The 22,264-nt window shown below is 39.0% G+C and overlaps 1 protein-coding gene across 1 annotated transcript in view; it reads right to left on the bottom strand.

The window, feature by feature from the left end:
- Positions 1 to 22,264, bottom strand: part of ZFAND3 (zinc finger AN1-type containing 3) — a 502,295-nt gene that overhangs the window by 83,173 nt on the left and 396,858 nt on the right. Inside the window, exon 4 of the mRNA XM_007939417.2 lies at positions 19,902 to 19,967. Coding sequence (XP_007937608.1) covers positions 19,902 to 19,967 — 66 coding nt within the window. The remainder of the gene's footprint in view (positions 1 to 19,901; positions 19,968 to 22,264) is intronic.

Below are 22,264 nucleotides of genomic sequence, written 5' to 3'. Positions count from 1 at the left end.
CCAAATCACAATAAAAAAAAAAAAAAATGAATTTATCAGTAGGAGACCAAAGAAAAAGTGGACTTGAATCGTTGTCAGTTATAGGAACAATCAGTTAATCCCAACTTGGAAAACAAACTCTCTGCTGCAACAACTTCCATTCAAAATGTTACTACACAGGTTCAAAAGCTACCCTATAGTTCAAGATGTAATATAACATTATCTTTGGAAAAGAGCTGTTCAATTTTCTCTAGGAAAAAGAAGTACTTAGTATATTTTTTTCAAGTAAATACTGGCCCACATTAAAGGAAAAATTCTTAAAGATTGCTGTATTCTCTTTGTTTACCCATCACTAAAGTAACAGAAAATTAATACAATCTGAGGTATATATGCCCTATTTTCCTGCTTATATATGTATACATTTTTAATAAGTTTTGAAAGGGTGGACAAATGTGAGAAATGCATAGTATGTAACTAATTCCCTTGTCTTTTGAGCTAATAGAGATGTGGTTTATTTAAAATTCTGAGTTGTGGTTCTGCTATTCCGGAATGGTTTTCCAAAACTCTGTGGGTGGATACTGGTAATGAAATAGAGAATTCAGAACGGCAGGGAGCATAAGGCCAAATAAGCTTTTATAGCAGTGTATGTGAATGCACTAAAAATAATTACACACATGTAGTGGAAGGCTGGTTAGCTGAGCCCACAGAAGCACTTGGCTATGCAGATAGCTAATGATAATATGAAGTCCCCCATGATAAAAAATGCTTCCAAGGTTAAACTGTTTGATTTTTAGTCATGAAGAAGTAAATTTATTTGCTAAAGTGTCTTCTCATGTTGGTTTGGATGCAACAGCCAGTCTTTTTTTCCACCAAGATTTTAACCATAAGAAAACTGTTAACCCTCTGAGGTCCCTAAATTGCAATTTGCTCCAGAAAGAGGAGTTCAATTACAATTAAAAGCTTAGAGAGGAAATCAGGAAATAGGAGTATTTATTTTGGTAGAAGGCAAGCTTGTGAAACCTCTGTAACGATAATTTTCCACCAATTTATACAGTAAAATGTTACTTTTAAAACAAAGCACAGAATTTTTTTTTTTTCCCCATCGGTCTGATGGCCAATTTTCTTAAGAAAGGATGGAAGGCTGGGCTTCCTGCCATTCACAATCCTCACCTATTCAAGCAAGGGCTGCTCACTTGACTAGCTGCCCTCCATTTCCTTTCCACGTCTGCATTCTCCAATCTGCTTGACCTTAGGTCATTAGTACCAGTTTCTGATTCTTTCTCTTTTTACAACCAGACTATATGTATGAGTTCATTCTCATTTTCTTCTACACGCTTGCAAGCTTCTCTTCACTTGCTGTTCATTCAGATCACCAGAAGCCCTCTTTGCCCACCTCTCAATTAATTATTTGTTGAGGATTTACCAGGTACTATGCTAGGTGCTTTAAATATATTATCTCCTAACAACTCTATGGTTGGGTCTATTATTATGAATTCCATTTTACAGAAGAGAAAATAAAGGTTCACAAAGAAGGCCAACAATTTTTCCAGCTATGTGTCTCATAAAAGGTGGCAGGAAGGTGAATCCAGGCAGTTTGCATCTCTAGAGCCCACACTCTCAACTGCCACCCTCTACTTCCTTTAACTGAATATATCTCACTTTCTAGATTACCTCAGAACCATGTCATTCCATTGAGGCTACCCTTAAATTTTCCTCTGATTCCTTTCCAGAATCTACTAAAGTCGAAGCGCAGAAATAACATGAAGAATGAACCAAACCACTGTAATAAAAATAACTGGAGATTTTGTGTGTGTGTTTGACTCAATCAATAAATAAGATTGTAAACAAATTTCTAGAACGTGATAGAAGATAAGAATGGGCTGAGGCTGAAATCTGGGGGCTATAGAGGTAGCAGCCAGCATGTGCAAAGGAAGTCCTAAGAGGTTCCTGGGCTCAAAAGCTACAGGAGTGGGGAGAAGCACAATAAGAAGCAGGGCATAAAGCAGGGGTCAACTGAAGGTATATTATGTGTGGAATGACTGGACTACTCTATACCCCCCACCCTTGGCAGGGAGCCCACATTTACCTGAGAAAAATCTGGACAGCTCTCCTCTGAAGAAACAAAATGGCTTGTCAAGGCAAAACTGATTCTATGCTAACTTCACAGTCAAGTCCCTCATTCTGAATTTGAGAGACTCAGTCTTCTCACAACAAATTCAGCTGATCAGCACCTCTATTCCAGTAAAAATTCCCAGTGAAGAAAGAGACCTGATATACCCTCTCCACACATCCAGGCCTTTTTTTCTTAAACATGAAAGCCAAGCTTTGCCAGGCAAATGAGAAGAACCAGAAGCATGAAGTTTAAGATAAACAGATAAAAACTAGTCCCAAGACAATTAGATGACTCAGCAAAAAGAGGACAAACAACAAATCTAACCACTAATACACTCAGAGAAGATATTGTTTTATTATTATTTTCATTCACAAGAACAGGATATTATGAAAAAGAAACTTTGTGAGAACAAGAGCAATCTCACTGATAAAATCGAAACATGGGTTGAAAGGTAAAGTCAATTGAATCATCCAGAAAATAGAGAAGATGGAAAATATGAGCAGGGAGTTAAGAGGAAATATCAATCTAGCTGGCACAACAGCTGAATGATGAGAATCCCAGAAACAGAAGAAAAAAATTGAGCTGGAATATTAAAGACTTTCCAGGGCTGAAGAAGGGCATCGGTCGTCAGATATAGGGGCCTAGCAAGTATCAAGCATCTTGAATGGAAAAGGAAAAATGCCCACTAGACATTTCATTACAAAATTTCAGAACAGCAAGAATAAAAACATGATCCTAAGAGTTCTGCAGGAAAAAACAAACAAACAAAAAAAACATACATTACTTATAAAAGAAGGAAAACCAGTGACATCTGACGTCTCAATAACACTGAATGCTAAAAATAGGAAGCAATGATTTTCATCCAAGGATAATAGAATTCAGTTAAACTTTCAAACTGAGAGCAAAAGAGACATTTTCAGATATGCAAGAACTCTCACATTCCCTCTCTTAGGCAGGTGCTTAAGGGGTAGTCCAGAAAAATGAGTGAAAGTATGTGGTAACACAGTAGGCTTAAGGAATATCTAGTACAGACTGGGCAGAAAGATGGTAGGCTTCAGGAAGGAGTTCTTGGGTAAAGGTGTGAATTAAAAACTAGTGACAGGAAACCAAATACTTCAAGAAAAAACAGACAATTACAAATGCTAAGAAAGTAAGTCACAATTCAGATATAAAGCAAACTAAATGTGACATGATTTATGAGCAACTGATGATGAAATGTAACTATCAATTTGACTTGATAAAACAAAGAATTCGATGGCCCAGGGACTGTGACATTAAAAAAACTCACTGCCATCGAGTCAATTTCGACTCATAGCGACCCCTCCTTGGGTTTCTAAGGCAGTATCAGTACGGAAGTAGATTGCCCAACCATTAAACCCATAGAAAAAGAAATATATTCTAGGATATAACTCGGCACCCTGGCATTGAGCAACATTTACAGAGTCATAAAAAAATAAATGCCATTTATCAGCTTCTAATGTTTAGAAGCAATCTATGAACATATGTGGAAGATTTGATGATAGTAGCAAGCCCAAATGTAAATAATTAACAAGCCTAACAATATAGTAAGTACAAGTATAACTGACAGGAGGTATGAGAAGGAAAGTGGAAGAAAGATTACAGATGTTAATACCCTCATCAAGAGATGATGCTGAGAATGAAAACTGGATTCCCTACTCACTCCATATATAAAAATTAACTCAAAGTAGAATGACTTGAAAATAAGGGCTAAAACTATTAAAACACTAGAAGAAAACAAATAGAAAAATTTTCATGACCTCAGAGTTGCCAATAGAGTCTTATGTTTGGCAACGAAAGCTTGAGCAGCAAAAGAAAAGAAAAAATAGATTTCATAAAAAAACAAAAACTTTGTGCATTGAAGGCCATTATCAAGAATGTGGAAAAAAAGGCCATTATCAAGAATGGGAGAAAACATCTGCAAATCACATATCTGGTAAGGGCTTAATAAGGGTGCTTTTCTGAAGTGATGAAAAAGTTTTGAAGCTAGAGAGAAGTGGTAGTTGCACAACTTTGTGAATATACTAAATGCCACTGAACTATATACTTTAAAATGGTTAGTAGTAGGTTACATGAATTTCATCTCAATTAAAAAAAGAGAGACCAAGGTGCTGAAAGTTAACTGATTAAGAATAAAAGCCAATAAAATAAATACTAAATACGGAGGGTAAGGAGTAGTAGTATGTTGTTGTCGAGTGCCAGGGAGTCAGCTAACAACCAGTTTTGTAGAGTGGGACTGTCTCTTTGACTATCACCTTCTCTTACAAGCTTTTCTGTTGTATGATGTGCTACCATGCATTACTTTGGTAAAAATGAAAACTTGTAATTAAAAAAATGAGCATCTCTTGTTCTCTCTTTGCTCTTCTCTGTTGGGCTAAATGTAGTAGTAGTGAGAGAAAGTCTCATTCTGACCCACTATAAATTTCAACTATTTAACAACATCTTAGGCACTCTGGTGGTATAGTACCTAAGGCATTTGACTGCCAACCAGAAGGCTGGCGGTTCAAACCCACCTGCCACTCCTCGGAAGGAAGGTTGGGTAATCTACTTCCATAGAGATACCACCTCGGAAACCCAAGGAGGGGATGCTGTGAGTTGGGACCAACTCAACAGCAGTGAGTTTGGTTTGGTTTAATGACAGATTAGTTAGTATTTGGTAATCGTATTTTCCCTTCAGTCTACAATAGTTCTCTCCTTATAACTTCAGTTCTCTCCTGCTACTTAGAGCTGATGATATTATTTCTTTATTCAAAAAACAGTGACTTATAGGATGAACTCTCTACTTCTTTCTGTCTCAATTGTCTGTGTATTAAAAGAGAAAATCTATTATCTGTATTTCTTCCTTCCTTATAAGTCTTAGAGGAAACTCATGCTTTTGGGGTCTATTCCTTTCTACCTCTGAAGGATCTTGCTTATATATATCTTTCCCATTTCTCCTTTAATACTGTCAATTTCTTTGTCTTCCCAGGCCCCTTTCCTTCATATCTTAACCAGGGTAGGCAAAATGGTTCCTTCAGTATCTTAGCCATTCCATGCCAAGAAATACCTGGCTCATCTTCCAATCATCATTATCTATTTTTAATGGCTCAACTAAGTCCTTAATTGAATGATTTCTGTCTGCTGCCTTCATTTCCTGGCCATCACACTTTGGTTTCCTACAACCATACAGAAACTCCTTTGAGGTTTTCCAATAATCATATGCTAGCAACAGCTTTGGTCAGTCCTCATTTCCTGATACCTCTTTTCACGCACCTTTCATAATCATGTATGAAATGTACTCCTTTCGTTAAGCTTCCTTAATTCATTGGCTTCCCTTTCTCTTTTCTGGGCAATCTATTTCTGTAGTGAAACTGCCTTGGAAACCTAAGGAGGGGTCACCATGAGTCAGGTCCGACTCGACAGCACATAACAAATAAGCAGTCTTTAAGGAGTTCTGGTAGTGCAGTGGTGAAGGCATTTGGCTGCTAACCAAAAGGTCGATGATTTGAATCACCAGCTGCTCCACAGGAGATGAGGCAGTCTGCTTACATAAAGATTTACAGCCTCAGAGACCCTTTGGGGCAGTTCTATTCTGTCCTATAGAGTTGTATGAGTTGGAATTTACTTGACGGCTGTGAGTTTGGTTGGTTCAAAGCAGCCCTTCTTTTTCTGTATTCATTTACTCACTTGCACAGCTTAATTATTGTTTCTAGGTTGAAGATCTCCAAACTAAGTCCATGTTTATACCTTTCTACAGGACTATCTACAGTAACCTAAAATTTAGCTTATCGGAAACTAAAAAATAGTTTGATTTTCTTCCTTCCCACTCCCCTTCTATCATTATTCATACCTTTCATCCCTCAGCTCCCAGCCAAATGCAATCAGTCATCGAATTCTGTCACTTATCCTTTGAAAGCATCTTTCTCAGATTCATCTCCCTTCTTTCATTCCACTGCCCACAGAACATTCTCTGAGTAAACAGATGTAGGAATTGATCTTTTGGTAAGTCGAATATTAATTTATATGCAAAACCTATTTATATTAACCCACTGGCAAGACAGTTTATAAACTGAAGGACCCTTCTACAATACTATTAATTCTTAAGTTTATCTGCTTTGTAATATTGGGATTATCATGTATTATGCTTCCTTAAAATGAGGTACACCTATGCATAACTTAAAGCATCAAAGAACTCCATAGAAAATCTACAATTCTTTTAACGGCAGGAAGTCTCGATAGGTAAGTTTTGAAGGTACTGCATAAAATGAATTCATTTAAAGGCACAAGTGACAAACAGAATGCTCATAAACTCCTGGATCAAACTGGTAAGCCCTTTTCAAAAGCATTCCTCTGTGGCTCTGCTACAGATTTCTCCTATCTCAAAGGTCTAATTACTGTGATTTAGTGAAGTCAAGTGATCAAAGTTGAATAGAGCTGTATCTCAATTTTCCCAAGTATTAGGTGCTTATGTGCTACTCAAAAGCATTGCCAAGTCATATTTGCAGTTTTCTATTCACTAAGAAAACAAAGCCCTACTGCTAGACTTCCCTTCCACATTCCAATATCCCTTCATCACTCCTACTGACTCTTAAGGAACTAAATTCTGAACACTTCACTAGGAAGAAATTCTTTAAAGGAAAAATGCCACATTAATAATATCATTTGCTCCTAATGACTGGCATAATTTATCCTATCTTCAGTTTTTGAAATAAACATTAATTATGTTTCTTGCTCTCTAAAGCTAAAATTAGTTGTATTTATGGTTGTGTATTTATTCTGCCTCTTTATGTATCAACTCCCAAGGGCGAGACACATGTTTATCGCTTGTTTTGCATTTTCCTACAGAATCTAGTATAGGACTCCGTCACAGTGCTCTTTCAATAAAGTGCTGGACTGGCTGACTAACCACAGTATCTCAGCTGGTCAAATATTCCATGTAAGGAACCATTTCTGAAGGCTCTGTAACCATGATAGTAGGCAATACAATAAGATTATGGCTTTAATCAACCGTGATTATGATTTCTTAAAACGCTTCATGAGGGGAGTGCTCTGGAAGCAGACATGTTGTTGCTGTTGTTATGTTCTGTCGAGTCAGACCTGACTCACAGCGACCCCTCCTTGGGTTTCCAAGGCAGTATCAATACAGAAGTAGATTGCCTAACCTTCCTTCCAAGGAGTGGCTGGTGGGTTTGAACCACCAGCCTTCTGGTTAGCAGTCAAGTGCCTTAGGCATTATGCCAGCCCATCTGCTGGCAGGAGAGGCAATGGGACTGTCTCTTCAGATAGATGAACAAGCAGGAAAACGGGTAACACAACCTGTCTTAGAAGCAAGCAGCAAGATGAGGCAGTAAAAACCCATCAGCATATATCATCCTATCATGGCCCAGTGTCATCCCCAGCCTCTATTAGCCCTAGCTGCATCAGCGCAAGTCCCAGACACTTTATCCTGTTTATAATTGCTGATGAGCAGTAATAAGGCCTCCATGCCTCAGCTCCCTCCGTTCCACTTCAGCACCCACCTATTAGGTAATAACTTTTATTTACAGCCTTGCTTGATGCGCTGTTCTATTAGTATAGCCAGAAACTGAGTAGGAAAAAAAAAAAAAAAGGTCTTCTTAATGGGCAGCATCATTGTGAGGTGCAGATGATGTATACTGTAGCTTCGTGGCTGTTCTAACACACTCCTTCTGTTAAGACTGCTTTGAAAAGGCTACAGTTCTAACATGCTGTCCTTTAAGAGGCAAATACATACTACAGAGCAGCACCTGAAAGACACTTTTCCGCCCATCCACCAAAAAAGGAAAAAAGAAAAAGAAAAAAAATCCAAACATTTCAAAGGAGGAGAGAACATTGAATTCCCTTGATAAATCTTTTTAAATAGTGTTGGCTCAAGCATTTTGCCCCAACAGAGCAATAAAAGAGCTAATTAATGGAAGTTGAGGGCTCTTCTCCTTGGTAAAGAGTGCAAACTATATTAAAATAAATGACCATAAAAGCAAAAAACCAGGTGTAACTGCAGTCAGGATCCAAGCAAACTGAATGTGCTCCCACCGAAGCCTAGGCTACACACCCACATCCAAAACAGTAACAAGCCCTATCACGCTTTCTTTCCTTTTTTATACTGGAGTGAATGTTTTATCTTTCAAGTGCCAAAATTCCTCCCAAAAGATTAGCACCCTGGCTTGATAGTCACTTCTATCAGTCTTTTCTCAGAAGGGAGTCCCTGGTCTCATGAGTAAAACCAAAATAAAGCCCTCTGAAAAAAGCTCTGATGACTGTTATATGTCTAGGCAGCCTGTTTGACAAACACAGCAATTGGTGGCAATTGGACCTAACTCTTATTTAGGAGTATAATTAAAAAACAGTAAATTTTCCTTGATCTTACTCAAAATGTCTACATTGTATGAAATGCTTTTAAACTTATTGTTATTTATATTGCCTGGTCCCCTCATACTGTTCTTTAAGGTAAGCAATAGTTCAGGCAGACTGAAGACAAAACAAAAACAAAAAAACAAGAGAAAACATTCACCAACATATTTCCCTGACTCAATCACCCACTCAATGGCCAAACAGCCACTAGGCATCCCATCATACCGAGGTTGTTGTTGTTGTTGTTGTTATGTGCCATCGAGTCAAACCCGACTCATAGCGACCCCTCCTTGGGTTTCCGAGGCAGTATCACTACGGAAGTAGGATTGCCCAACCTTCCTTCCGAGGAGTGGCTGGTGGGTTTGAACCGCCAGCCGTCTGGTTAGCAGGCAAGTGTCTTAGCCTCTATGCTACCATCATACCGAATCTGAAAGGTACTATCTTGGCATGCTTTATAATAGGAAAAAAGTAGTTCTTATCATACCGAGGTAAGAACTACTTTTTTTCCTATTATAAAGCATGCCAAGATAGTACCTTTCAGATTAGAGAAATTTTTGCAGTCTTGCCAAATATTTGGTATTCATTTTGTCCCCTGCCTCAGGAATCAAATGAACTCCTTTAGGACCCAGGATGATGAGTGCATGAGGTAAAACATTTTTTTAATACTTTTTTCCTTGCCATGACAGATTTACTGTTTTGCTCTTTCTTCAATGGTTACATTAAATGCTAATAAAAACGAAAGGTTTATATCTTCCCTAATATTCTCCTGATGGGAACTTGCATATTACCTAAGTAGGTCAAATTTCTAATTTTCTGTCTCAAATGCTGATACTGCAGACCTGAGGGAAAAGCTACACCTGAAGGACCGAAAAGAAAGAAAGAGAAAAGAGAGAGAGAAAAACTAAATTACACAGTCGAACTCACACCCAAAGCTACCTTCCTTAAAAGCTCCATAGATCAGAGGAAAAAAAATGAAATCATCTTAGAAGATTGACCGACAGTGTATAATATTGACCAATATAGTTTGTAGTCATTGACTCAACTCGTAGGATTAAATGTGGTGGCTAAAATGTTTCCATGAATATTGACTCTACCAGGAGATAAACACACAACTGTAGGTATTTCTAAGATTTACAGGACCACCTCTGATTTAACACTACCACCCTTTAGCTTCTGAATCAATTTAAAAGATCTTATATAAACCTCTTGGTAACGTAACAGCAATGAAAACATTTCCCTTTAACTGACTTCTGCACGCTGATATAGAAAGTATTTAGCACGTCAATCTTCTCTTAACTCCCAGGTGAAAGGAAGTTTCTTCTCTTGTCTTTATAAGAACAGACAGTATCAGGATTAGGCTGCCCAAGAAAAGTGAGTCATGAAAACGTTCTAGGTGAAAAGAAGGAAACAATGAACACCACAAGGCTATTCTAGTTTGTGTCATTGTTCATCACACTGCAAGGAAAAAAGATAACCCAAAAGGATAAAAATGTGCTCTCTCTTATTTTATTTTTAAGAAAACACAACAGGCATGCAACATACTGTTAAACTGAATTAACATGCTTCTTAAGAGCAGAAAGAAAAAACTTTCTAGAAAAAATTGCCTTGATGTTTTAATGGGACAGTTTCTAGTCCCATCTGCTTCCAGGCAATATTAGAGCTTCCTCACAGCCCCACAAATGGTTATTTTACTTGCTACTCTACTAATTATAATCACATTTTTAACACACACATAACATTTTTTTAATCTTAATTTTTCATATCTATCAGAATATTATCTGCTCAACATATTTGCTGGAAGAAGAGTAAAAGTGAATATAGATGTGTTGTTGTTAGTTGCTGTCAACTGGCGCCAACTCATGATGACCTTATGTACAGCAAAAAATGTTGCCCTGTCCTGTGTTACTTCACCATAGTTGCTGTGCTTGAGTGCACTGTTTCAGCTATTCTGTCAATCCATCTCACTGAGCGTTTCTCTCCTTTTGGGTGACCCTCTATTTACCAACCATGATGTCCTTTTCTAGCAACTGGTCATTCCTAATGATGTGCCCAAAGTAAGTAAGTAAGCCAGAGTCTCACAGTTCTCGTCTCTAAGGAGCATTGTGGTTATATTTCCTCTAAGATTAATGTGTTCATTCTTCTGGCAAGTTTGTGGCATATTCAATATTCTTCACCAACATCACAGTCCCAATGTAGCAATTCCTCTTGTCTTTTTTTTTTCATTGTCCAGCTCTTCATGCATATGAGGTGACTGACAAGACCACAGCTCTTGGGGCAAGTGCACCTTAGTTATCAAGATCATAAGACAGAGTAAATCAAAAGTCTGTTGATGGTATGTCAAGTCTGTAAACGTGCTTATTATTTTTTTTATTTTAACTTCAGAAATAAAAGGATCCATTGTCAGTGATGACACACATTGATCTATAGGTGGATGGACAAGTGGACAGGCGGAACGATCAAGTACATCTAGGCAGGAGGGAGTGTGTCTATGACCACGTACAGGGATGGCAGATGATGTTTCTACAAGTATATCTGTATGTGCCATAAAATGTCCAGGTGTATAGTAGAGCTGATGAGGAAACAAGGTTATGGTGACTTCTTGGCCATTGCCAGCTACCCAGAGGGAGCAATTAGTTGGACTCATGGGCTCAGGATCATGGTCGCAGGGGACATCAAGCTCAACTGGCATAACATACTACACAAAAACACTGTTCTATATCCTACTTTAAGAGCTCTGGTAGCATAGTGGCTAAGGCACTTGACTGCTAACCAGAAGGCTGGCGGTTCAAACCCACCAGCCACTCCTCACTCGGAAGGAAGATGAGGCAATCTACTTCCGTAGTGATACTGCCTCGGAAACCCAAGGAGGGGTCGCTATGAGTCGGTCCGACTCAACGGCACATAACAACAACAACATATCCTACTTTGGTGAGTAGCGACTAAGATCTTAAAAGTTACAACCAGCCATCTAGATGTAACGATGGGCCTCTCCTCATCCAGGGCAAAGAAGAATGAAAAAAATCAAAGACACAATGAAACAGTCTAAGGAACTAGTAGACCATGTGATCCTCAGCCTACATGACCATGAGACCAGAAGAACTAGATGGTGCCTGGCTACTACTGTCAACCACTTGGAGGGGGATCGGTGCAGGAGATCCTAGATAGAGTGGGAGAACAATGTACAAACAAACTGAAAATCATAAAAAAAAAGAGACCAGGTTTGCTGGTCTGATAGAGCCTGGCGAGACCTCTGAGACTCTGGCCCCTATTTACCCTTCAGGTCTGGAACTGAATTCACTCTTGTAGCTTCCAGCCAAACAAAAGACAGGCATATGAGGTGAACATTTACATCAGGTAGATGCACTCCTTGGAGAAACCAATCATGGAAAGAACAGAAGAGCAGCATCTGCACAGGAGATAGCTGGGGAGTCGGGTGGGGGCAGGAGTACATGGGAGGGAAGGACACAGGGAAGAGGTAACTACAGGAAAGAAGTGAGAAGAGAGCTGTTATAATGTGAGGAATTGTAGTCAATGTCCTGAAACAAAATTTGTATGAACTGATGTATGGAAAATGATCTTGCTCTGTAAACTTTCATCCAAATCACAATAACTTTTTTTTTTTTTTTAAGGACCATAAAATTAAAAGACAAAGCCTTATTAAGAATACTGAAACTCTAGAGAAGGAATAGTTTTCACTTTTCATGTTAAAAAAGGTCTGTTCCTTGACAAAGTCAACATTGGGCTAAGAGCTAGTGAATGTCACAGTAGGATGTCACCCACACAAAGCCCCTACTCCCCAACTACAGCAGCAGGCCTAGTGGAGCAGAGTCCTTGGATTAGTCACTGTTTAAGGATCCTATTGAGAGAGACCATGGTTCTACCTGTACATTACAGCTCAAACAACTAATTTTAAAGTTCATCACCAACTGCAATAGAAGAAATACAAAATAACATTTTGTTTTGCTGTAACTCTGCAAATAACTCTTTTGACAAAAGGTCACATAACAAATCTTTAAATACTTGAGAAAAGGTAACAAACTTTTCCACAAGGTCTTTCAGACATAAAAATATGATCTCAAGAAGATATCTAAAAACTTAAATATCCAAATATCTTCCTAATAACAAATTGTCTAAAAGAGAAAACCATAGCTCAGATTACAACATTTTGACTTAAGGCATAACTGGATATTCAGGAAAAAATGAAAAGTAAAAGGGAATCTTCTGGTGGTTTGTTCCCAAGTAAAGTGAACTCTGTCCTTTACAATGGATTTCGGCTTAGCAGGAATACTGTGAGAATTAACAAGGGGACATGTGCAAAACATTCTGAGCTCTTTGAAGAAATATAAGTTCTCTCTAGTAATATGAAGGTGTGATATACTTTAACCATCACATTGTAACCAAAAGCAACTTGGGAGCTGGCAGCACTTTTCAACTCTATGTTTACTGCAGACATCCAGATTTCTACAAAGGGGGAGTGTAGGGAGCAGCATTGGGGGGCTAGAGGAGAACCAAGCAAACCTTCATTTAATTTCTTCTCTGTCTTAAATACCAAAATGTTCATGGTGCTGACATATTTTTCTATCTAAAGATTACACTGAATTTAACTGTTAATATCTGTGTATGGCTAAAGGTTAGCATCTAAAGAAGTATTTGTCATACCTAGTTCACAAACTGATATTTCATTGCTACTACAGCTTTTTGCAATTGTTTTTTTAGACTCACAGTTATCAAAAAGCAATTTCTTAAAAAAAAGTTTCCCCTCTTATCTTGATGCTTGCAGACCAAAACACTCTACAATGCTGAGCACCTCTGTAAATTATAATACCTTCTATCTGATCAAACACAGTAGGTCACTTGAAATATTAACTGGAGACTGATTAATCAACCACCCAGGCTTATGTTTATTTATTTATATTGTGCATCAGGTGCAAATTTACAAAGCAGATTTGTTTTATATTCAACAGTTCATGCTCACCTGATTTCACAGCCCCGTTAACAATTCCCAACCATAAAAACTCTCCTCTCTCCTCTCCACCCTGTGAATGCCTCCTCCCTGTGCCCTTTTTATCTATGCATTCCTGTCTGTCCAGCTTTCCCTCTATGCGAATGCTACCGCTCTGATGTCCCATGGCTGATTGATCTAAGGGGTGCATCTCCCTAGGGTAGGTGGGTATGTCTCCCTGGGGTAGATGTTCTGCATGTAGGTCCTTCTACTGTCAGGCTGAGTGCCAAATCCATGGGGGTGAGTCCATTTCTAGGCCTGAAGGATAATCCAGGGTCATAGTCTCCGGGGGTTCTACCAATCTTTACCTGACCAATAATTCTGGTCATTTTTCTGTTTTTGAATTTTGTTCCACATTTTTCCTCCCACTCTAAGCAGGATCTCCAAATTCTGATCCCTTCTCAAGTGGCTGGCATTGGTAACTAGGCACCGTCTAGTTCTTCTAGCCTCGGGGTCGTGAAGACCGACGTCCTCATGGTCCATCATATTTTTAAACTAATTATTTCCAAATGATTTTGATTTTCTTCACTCTTCTTTGCTCCAGGTGAGAGGAGTCCAATACTTGCACCTTAGATGGCCACTTGCAAGCTTTTAATACCCCAGTCGCTACTCACCAAAGTAGGATGCAGAACAAGATTTTTGTGTACTACATTGTGCCAAATGATCATAATGTACCCCAAGACTATGGTCCTGAGCCTGCAGGTCCAGTGATTCTCTCTCTTAAAGTGTTTGGTTGTCTCTGAGAAGCTACTCCAACCCTGTCCTCATGTTATTTCTGTAATGTATGTGGGTAATTTTGTAGCACAAGTACACATGTATTCCTGTTTGCCTACCCCAACCTGATCTCACCTGTCTTTGCATTTACCAACTGCTCAAGCTTATATTCAGGCTTTTATTTTTAAACCATGTAATAACAGTTCTAGGAGCCCTGGATGTACAGTGGTTAAAGCATTTGGCTGCTAAATGAAAGGCTGGTAGTTCAAACCAACTCAGTGGCTCTGCAGGAGAAAGACCTGGTTATCCACTTCCATATGTATTACAGTCACAGAAACTCTATGGGGCAGTTCTACTATGTCCAACAGGGTCACTACGAGTCTCAATCAACTTGTCAGCAATAATGGTTGTAATGCTAATCATTAGCTCTAATTTTCAAAGTATTCAAAAGAAAATAACCTGGTTACTGAAGAAGAGGTCCCTAACCTTTTCTGACCGCACACTCTTATCTATAAAAATGTAACCGTGTACCTTTAATATAAATATACAGTGAAACCTGTGAGGCCTAGAACTCCATGGGACACTGTCTTGTTTTTCCAGGTCTTACAAGTTTTCTACCTTTTACAGGGTACAGTCTTACCATCTTTCTATCACTCCTTTTAGCTAAAAATGTTTTCCTTCTCTGACAAGTTTGTGCCATTTATAGGTTCTGGTTTTCACAGTAATTGCTATTTATAAACTACATGAACAAATATATATTATGTATTATAAAATGAATCTTCAAATTAGAAATTTTAAAAGACTGGTAGAGTTTTTAATATTTTTCCCTCATACCTCAAAGACCATGTACCCTTCTTCACAGATCACTGGCTTAAAGAACCACCCAATCCAACCTATCCTTTTTCTAATTTATGTAATTATTAAATTGAAGACTTCTTTGGGTCCAAACTTGTACTGGTAAGATTGGCTGGGAGGGGCTTGGTAAAATCTAATTCAGAGGGTCTCACTCTAAGGCTCTTAAGCAATGACACCATGACACCACTGTAAGATAATTATTTACTGATTACCTATGCTTGAAGTCTTGCCTCTGGGAAATCCACCAGAAAGCTATTGTTTCGGAGGCCCTTAGTCAGAAGCACCACAAAGCATGTGTTAGAGGCATGAGTCCTACTCCTGAAGAACCCAGATATAAAATCTGTAAGAAACACACCATTGATATAACAATAATAATTGGTGATGATTCCTAAGAAACAAGCTGATTCCAAAGCTGCTGATTCCAGCAGGCAACCTGCTGATTCCAAAGCCGAAAGAAAGATGGAGACACAGACAGAGAACTTATAGTTCTCAAAGCAAATAAAAGTAAATCATAGATTTACCTCTTAAAATCAAGAATTTCTGTTCCAGAGGGTCAGCCAATATTTGAATCTGAGGCTGAATGGCTAGCCCACAGAGCCTGAGGTGGCACAGAACAGATTTTTTGAGAAGTATTAACAAGCTGAACCTGATGACCTTTAATGGCCACACTGAGATATCTCAAGTTTTCCTTCAGGCTCCCTGAACTGCACCATGAATTAATTTCTTCCCAAGCCAAGAATTCTCAATCTTTTTCTAGTAAAGAGATACATATTCTCCTAAGTGAAGGTCTAGAAATACATGACAAAGCATCAATGCCTCTCTTATGGTTTCACATGCAAAGGCCTAAAAATATTAGCTTCAGTTCCTACTATTATACTGATATGCAATAGAGGAGGTGACTAGTACAAAATAATAAACAAAACTGGGTATGGCAATGAGTTCCGGTATTTCTAATTTATTCTTTCTCCCCACGAAGATCCTTATAAAATCCCTATGTCATGCAGTTTGTGCTCAAATGATAACTTAAAGATTGGTGGTTCAAACACACCCAGCAGAACCACAGAAGACAGGCCTGGTGATTTGCTTCCATTAAGATTACAGGCAAGAACAACCTATGGGGGGGGCAGACAACCTATGGGGTAGTTCTACCCTATAATGCCATAAGGTGAACTTGACTTGAGGGCAATTAACTACAAGATCCTTATTAATACGTTTATTGACACAATTTAATGATGCCCACTGTATAAATATAAACTTTAATGCTGTGATTATAATATAAAAAGGTAAAGACTTCAAATGGATTATGCCTGAACATGAAGAAAACAAAAATCCTCGTAACTGGACCAATAAACAATATAATAATAAATGGGGAAAAAATTGAAGTTGTCAACAATTTCATTCTACTTGGACCAACAATCAACACTCATGAAAGCAGCAGTCAAGAAATCAAGTGATGTACCACCTGTGGCAAACCTGCTGCAAAAAATCTCTTTTAAGTTTAGAAGTTTTTGATGACTAAGATGCACCTGACCTAAGTTCATTTTACAAATGAAGATCAAAATTTTGGTCCTTTCAATTGCCTCATATACATGCAAAAGACAGACAACGAAGAAGAAAGAATTGATGCATGTGAATTGTCAAGTTGGCAAAGAATACTGAATATATCATGAACTGTCAGAAGAATGAACAAATCAGTTTCAGAAAAAAACACAACCAGAATACTCCTTAGAAGCAGGGATGACAAGACTTTGACTCACTTACTTTGGACACCTCACCAGGAAGGACTGATTGAAAGAAAAGGATATCATGGTATGGTCAGCAAAAATGAAGGTAACCGTTAGTGAGACAGATGAACACAATAGTCGCAACAATGGACTCAAACATACCAATAATCGTAATGAGGGTGAAGATGGCAGAGGACCAGGTAATATTTCAGTCTGTTATACATAAGGTGTAACTCAACAGAGACTCAACAACAACTAATAAGCATTTGTTGAGGGGCACCTAGTGGTGCAACAGTTAGTGTTCAGCTGCTGAACAACAGCTTTGTAGTTCCAACCCACAAGTGGCACTATAGGAGAGAAAACCTGGTGATTATCCTATGAAGGCTAGAAACCCTATGAAGGAGTTCTACTCTGTCACATAGGGTCTCTGAGTCAGAACTGATTCAATGGCACACAACAACTATGTGAGGTTAATGCATATTGTTTTTACATCAAATCTATGAGATTTCTCATCTCATTTTACAAATGAAGAACAAAATTTTGAGATGTTATTTGTTTAAAATCACATACATCTAAGTGGCTAAGCTATGACCTGAAACCAGGTTTGTTTCTAGAGCCTTTTTCTTAAAAAAAAAAAAAAAAATTGTGATTTGGTTGAAAGTTTAGAGAGTAAATTCGTTTTCATTTAATAATTCACATACATTGTGTCTCATGATATTGACTGCAATCCCCATAAGTAATAGTTCTCTTCTCACTTTTTCCCTGTGGTTACCTTTTCCCTGTGTAGTCCTTTCCTATGCATTTCTGCTCTCTAAGCTATCGCCCCCCTGTGCAGATGTTGCCTTCTGATCTCCCATGGTTGATTGTTCTAAGGAGCATACTTACCTGGTGTAAACGCATACCTTGTAGGCCTGTCTATTGATTTTGGCTGGAAGCCAGGAGTGAGTTCAATTCCAGGCCCAAAGGGCGACTAGGGGCCACAGTCTTGGGGGTTTCACCAGCCTCTATCAGATTAGTAAGCCTGATCTTTTTTTTATGATTTTGAGTTATGTTCCACATTCTTCTCCCACACTATCTAGAATATCCTATACTGATTCCTTTTCAAGTGGCTGACAGTCATAGCTGGATGCCATTTCATTCTTCTGGTCTCTGGGTTCTCTGGGTCATGTAGGTTGAGGTTGGCATGGTCCACTAGTCCCTTGAAAAAGATAATCAAAATCTTTTCTTTGATTAGAGCCCATCTTTTAAAAACTACTTGACTATATGCTATGTTTCCAAATCTGTGCTTCTCTTTCTCCATATTTCATTCAATGATGGGCTTCTCCACTGTCTGATTAGGGGTAGAAGCAATTATGATAATATGTAATAAACAGCAACACAGTGAAAAGAACACAAGCTTTAGCATCTGAAAGGTCTGTACTCAAATTCTGGCTCCATTACTTACTAGTAATTTACCTCAGGAATTATACTTAACTTTCTGAATGTCAGATTTGTTTTTCCTCTGTAAAAGAGGGTAAGTAACTTGCAGACATCCTGAAGATTAAGCAAGTATGTATGTAAAGCATACAGTATGGTGCTTTGCAATGTAGTAAGCACTCAATAAATCTAATTATTATTTTTGTTGTTGTTAGGTGCCATCGAGTTGTCTCAGAGCAGTGACCCTATGCACAGCAGAACAAAACACTGCTCAGCCCTATGCAAGCCTCATGATCCTTATTATTTTCAGATATACAAAACAGTATGGAAGCAGAGAGGAGGAAATAGATTTGCTTAGGAAGATGAAGAACACAAGTACATGATATTCAGAAGAGGTTCCTGCTACTTACAGTGCCTACCTAAGCTGAACATGCAAGTCCCTTTCCCAAACATCTCAGGGTGTCCTGATCTGCTCCAGGGTTACTCCCTGACTGCTACGTGAACACAATGAGTGTGCTACAAAATGAACTCTGCCCCGAGGGCAAAGACCGGAAGGAAAGAAGAAAGACTACATTGCTCATGTAAAATGCTAGATCGGAAATCAAAGAGCTCTGAACATTTTCAAGCTTCTGGCTAAAGTGGGTAGGCAACTGGCTCTCCGACTTCCCAATGGCCAATCATTGTAGTCAGTCTCACTCCAGGGCCCAGTTCTCTTCTCTCAATCAATAACTACCCAGTAAAGGGTAGGTATTGGGCACAGAAGGGATGACAGCATGCCAGGACCACTTCACATAGCCCTGCCTGGTCATTTGGAAAAGAAGTTCCTTAGAGTTCAGTGTCTGGACTTTACTCTGAAACAGTGCTGACTGGCCTGTGTGAGGTTTATCATCAAAACCCTAAGTATCTAAAAGGACTAAGGATTCAGTGTAAGTTTGTACATGGACATAGTTTGTGCTCTTTCTGTTGTGAAGTTAAAAAAGGATTTTTTTTAAGTTATGAAAAATACTTTAACTGTGACCTTCAGAAAAACAGTATGATTTTTTTGATTCTTCCAATAATCCTTGAGATATTGTAAACAGTAGGCAGCATTAGAAAAGGCAAATATTGTTGAAAATAAATTAAGCTATATGCTAAGGGAGTTAAATGGGCACTATAACAGCTCTTTAGAAAGATTCATGACTTTACATTTAATAAAAATGTCACAGATACACAAAGATGTTTTGGGGACTCTATGCATTTGAAAAGAATGATTTCAGCATACCCCATGGCTTTTAGAAAAATGAGAGAAAATGATTTTCTAAAACTACTAGTTTAATAGTCAAGTTAAAACAACTGATTATCTCTATTATTGCATCTTTACCCTCCAGCCTCCGTTATTTAAATAAGTATCCCCCAATAGGTCCAAGACTGAGACAAATTAGCAACACGCTAGAAACTGAGGAAAGATGTGCATTTTCTGTACGTTTCCTGTTTTACTAATATTGTTCATGTTAGGAAGTAAATAATTTTGATGGCTACCTTCTCAGTTTCAACTGCTTGTATTAAGCCAGTAAACCTGACCCCCAAGACCACCACCATGATCTCTGCTCATGCTCCACTCCAATAGTAAGCACATAATACATAACTTCATAATTGACAGAAGAAATTAAATAGTAAGTGCCCTGTCAAGGAGATCACATTAGAATCCATTACTAATTTCAGTGAAAAGTTCAGATAAGAATGATATACGTACCTGTACCACAGGATCTTTTGGTTGGTGTGATTAATGAGACATGAGCTGTGTCTGTGCATGGCCCACCTAGAAACAGAAAGGCAGGCACATCAGTCAAGACATGCCAACAGTTGCACGGACACAGAGGAGTCAACCTGCAAATATCCATGAGGAAGGGTAGTAAGAAAGGTAGTGGTGTTGGGGTTAAGTATGTTGTTGTTGCTGTTATTTGCCGTCGAGTCAGCCCCGACTCATAACGACCCCTCCTTGGGTTTCCGAGGCAGTATCACTACGGAAGTGGGATTGCCCAACCTTCCTTCCGAGGAGTGGCTGGTGGGTTTGAACCGCCAGCCTTCTGGTTAGCAGTCAAATGCCTTAGGCACTATGCTTTTAGCCTATTGATCCACAGTCTTTCTGCATGATACATTTTTCATAAAAAATAACTGAAAGTCTCATGTAATATTAAGAAGTTAAAGGTTAAGATTCTCACTAGATTTCAGATCCAGGTGAGAAAAAACTGCCCACAGGTTCGGAAAGATAAATTCTTTCATAAAGAAGTAAGAGAAGTCCTATTTCCTGGGGCTGACTTGAGTGGTTACCCCATCTTTGAATTTAGCATAAAACCAACGTCATTAAAGGAACTACTTAAGGGGGGGGGGTAATTTCAATATACAGAACAAGCATTGCTGACCGAGAAAGAATATCTAGCTTAATTATAAGAAGTATGATATGTAGACGGCCTTCATGGGATCTTGTTGGGCCCAGAGATCTGACCCACAGGTGTCATTTAAGAGTATGTGCAGTACAGTAAATTACCTGGTATGGCTTTTCTAGCCTAAGTCTTTGTAAACTCCTGGTGGAATTTGCCATGAGCAACTGAGTAGCTCCTGATTGTTAAAGTTATCCTCCTGCACTATTTCTGATGAGAATGGCATGAAGCAATCTTCTGGGAAGTTCTCTCTCTCTCAGGTGTATAAAATTTTAATGTTGGGATTGGTTAGTTTGGCCACTCTGCCAGGCTCAAAAGGAGCCCTCCCTAGAGGCAGAAGGAATCTCTCTGGCTGCTAGCTAAGAGAGATGCGCTGCTGAGAGAAATGCGCTCCTGAGAGACATGAGAGACACGCACTGCTGAGAGAGAGACACACACTACTGAGAAACTGATGTGCTACTGAGACTGCCGGCTGCTGAGTGAGACAGCCGGCTGCAAGAGACTGAGTGCATTTCTGAACTTGAATTGTAGTCTGGTGCTTCCCTAATAAACCCCATAATCTGTGAGTTCCGTGTGGCCAATGTAGCCAATTATCGAACCCAGCAGAGAGGAGGTGGGTGGTGTGAGAGGAATGGTTGGTGTCAGGGTTGGTGAAAGAGCTAGAAGGAGGTAGCATGTTTGGCCTTGCAGGCATAGGCCTTGGGCTACTGATGGTGATTTTGTCTTCTTCTTGTGGAGGAGGTCAGAGGATGTGGTCTCCCTGTTCCTTTGGCAGTATGCAAGGGATATAATTATTTAGTGACAAAGGCTTAAAAAGGATTAATTCCATTCTGCAGAATTAGGATCACTAACAAACTCCCACACTCCTGACTAACTATGTTCTGTATAAAATAGGAAGTTACTGTATAAATATTCAGACTAGTCATTCTCAACATGCCCTGGAAGGGGCAGTAATGGTCAGAAAGGAAATAGAATACATACAAATTTATACATGTATTTTATAAAGGCTCCTCAGGTAACTATGATTAACAAAGGGAGAACACCATTACTTGGCATAGTTGTATATTACCTATGGTGACTGTCATTGTCATTGAAGTTACACACTAAAAAGGAAAAAAGATGGAAAGAGCTCTGAGACCTGTTTGTAGAGTTTATGCTTCTGAGATCTATGGGTTTCAGCCTAAAGATCTCAACTAAGAAGTTCACCATTAGCCTACTCTTTCAACATTAAAGCCGTAATACCAGCAGTTCTTATTAAGTCAAAGAAGACACAGCGAGGAAGGGGAAAAAAAGAAGAGAAACCAAGTAAATCCATAATCGATCCTCAGCCTATAAGACTGTGAGACCAGAAGAACTAGATACTGCCCCGCTACCACTGTTAACCACTCAGAGGGAAATCTGTGTAGGAGATCCTGGATAGAGAGGGAGAACAATGTGGAACAAAACTCAAAATCATTTGGAAAAAAAAAGGTGGTGGTGGTGGTGGGGCGGGGGAGACCAGGTTTGCTGCTCCGATAGAGCCTGGTGGAACCACTGAGACTATGGTCCCTAGCTGCCCTTCAGGTCTGGAATTGAACCCACACCGGTGGCTTCCAGCCAAACAAAAGACAGGCATATGAGTTAAACATTTACCTCAGGTAGATACACTCCTTGGAGAGATCAATCATGGGAGAAT

Source organism: Orycteropus afer, unplaced genomic scaffold (genome assembly GCF_000298275.1).
Source record: "Orycteropus afer afer isolate SDZICR_OR568_19922 unplaced genomic scaffold, OryAfe1.0 scaffold00059, whole genome shotgun sequence".
NCBI lineage: Eukaryota > Metazoa > Chordata > Mammalia > Tubulidentata > Orycteropodidae > Orycteropus > Orycteropus afer.
Note: the sequence above shows the minus strand (reverse complement) of the source record. Positions and strands in the feature narration are given on the sequence as shown.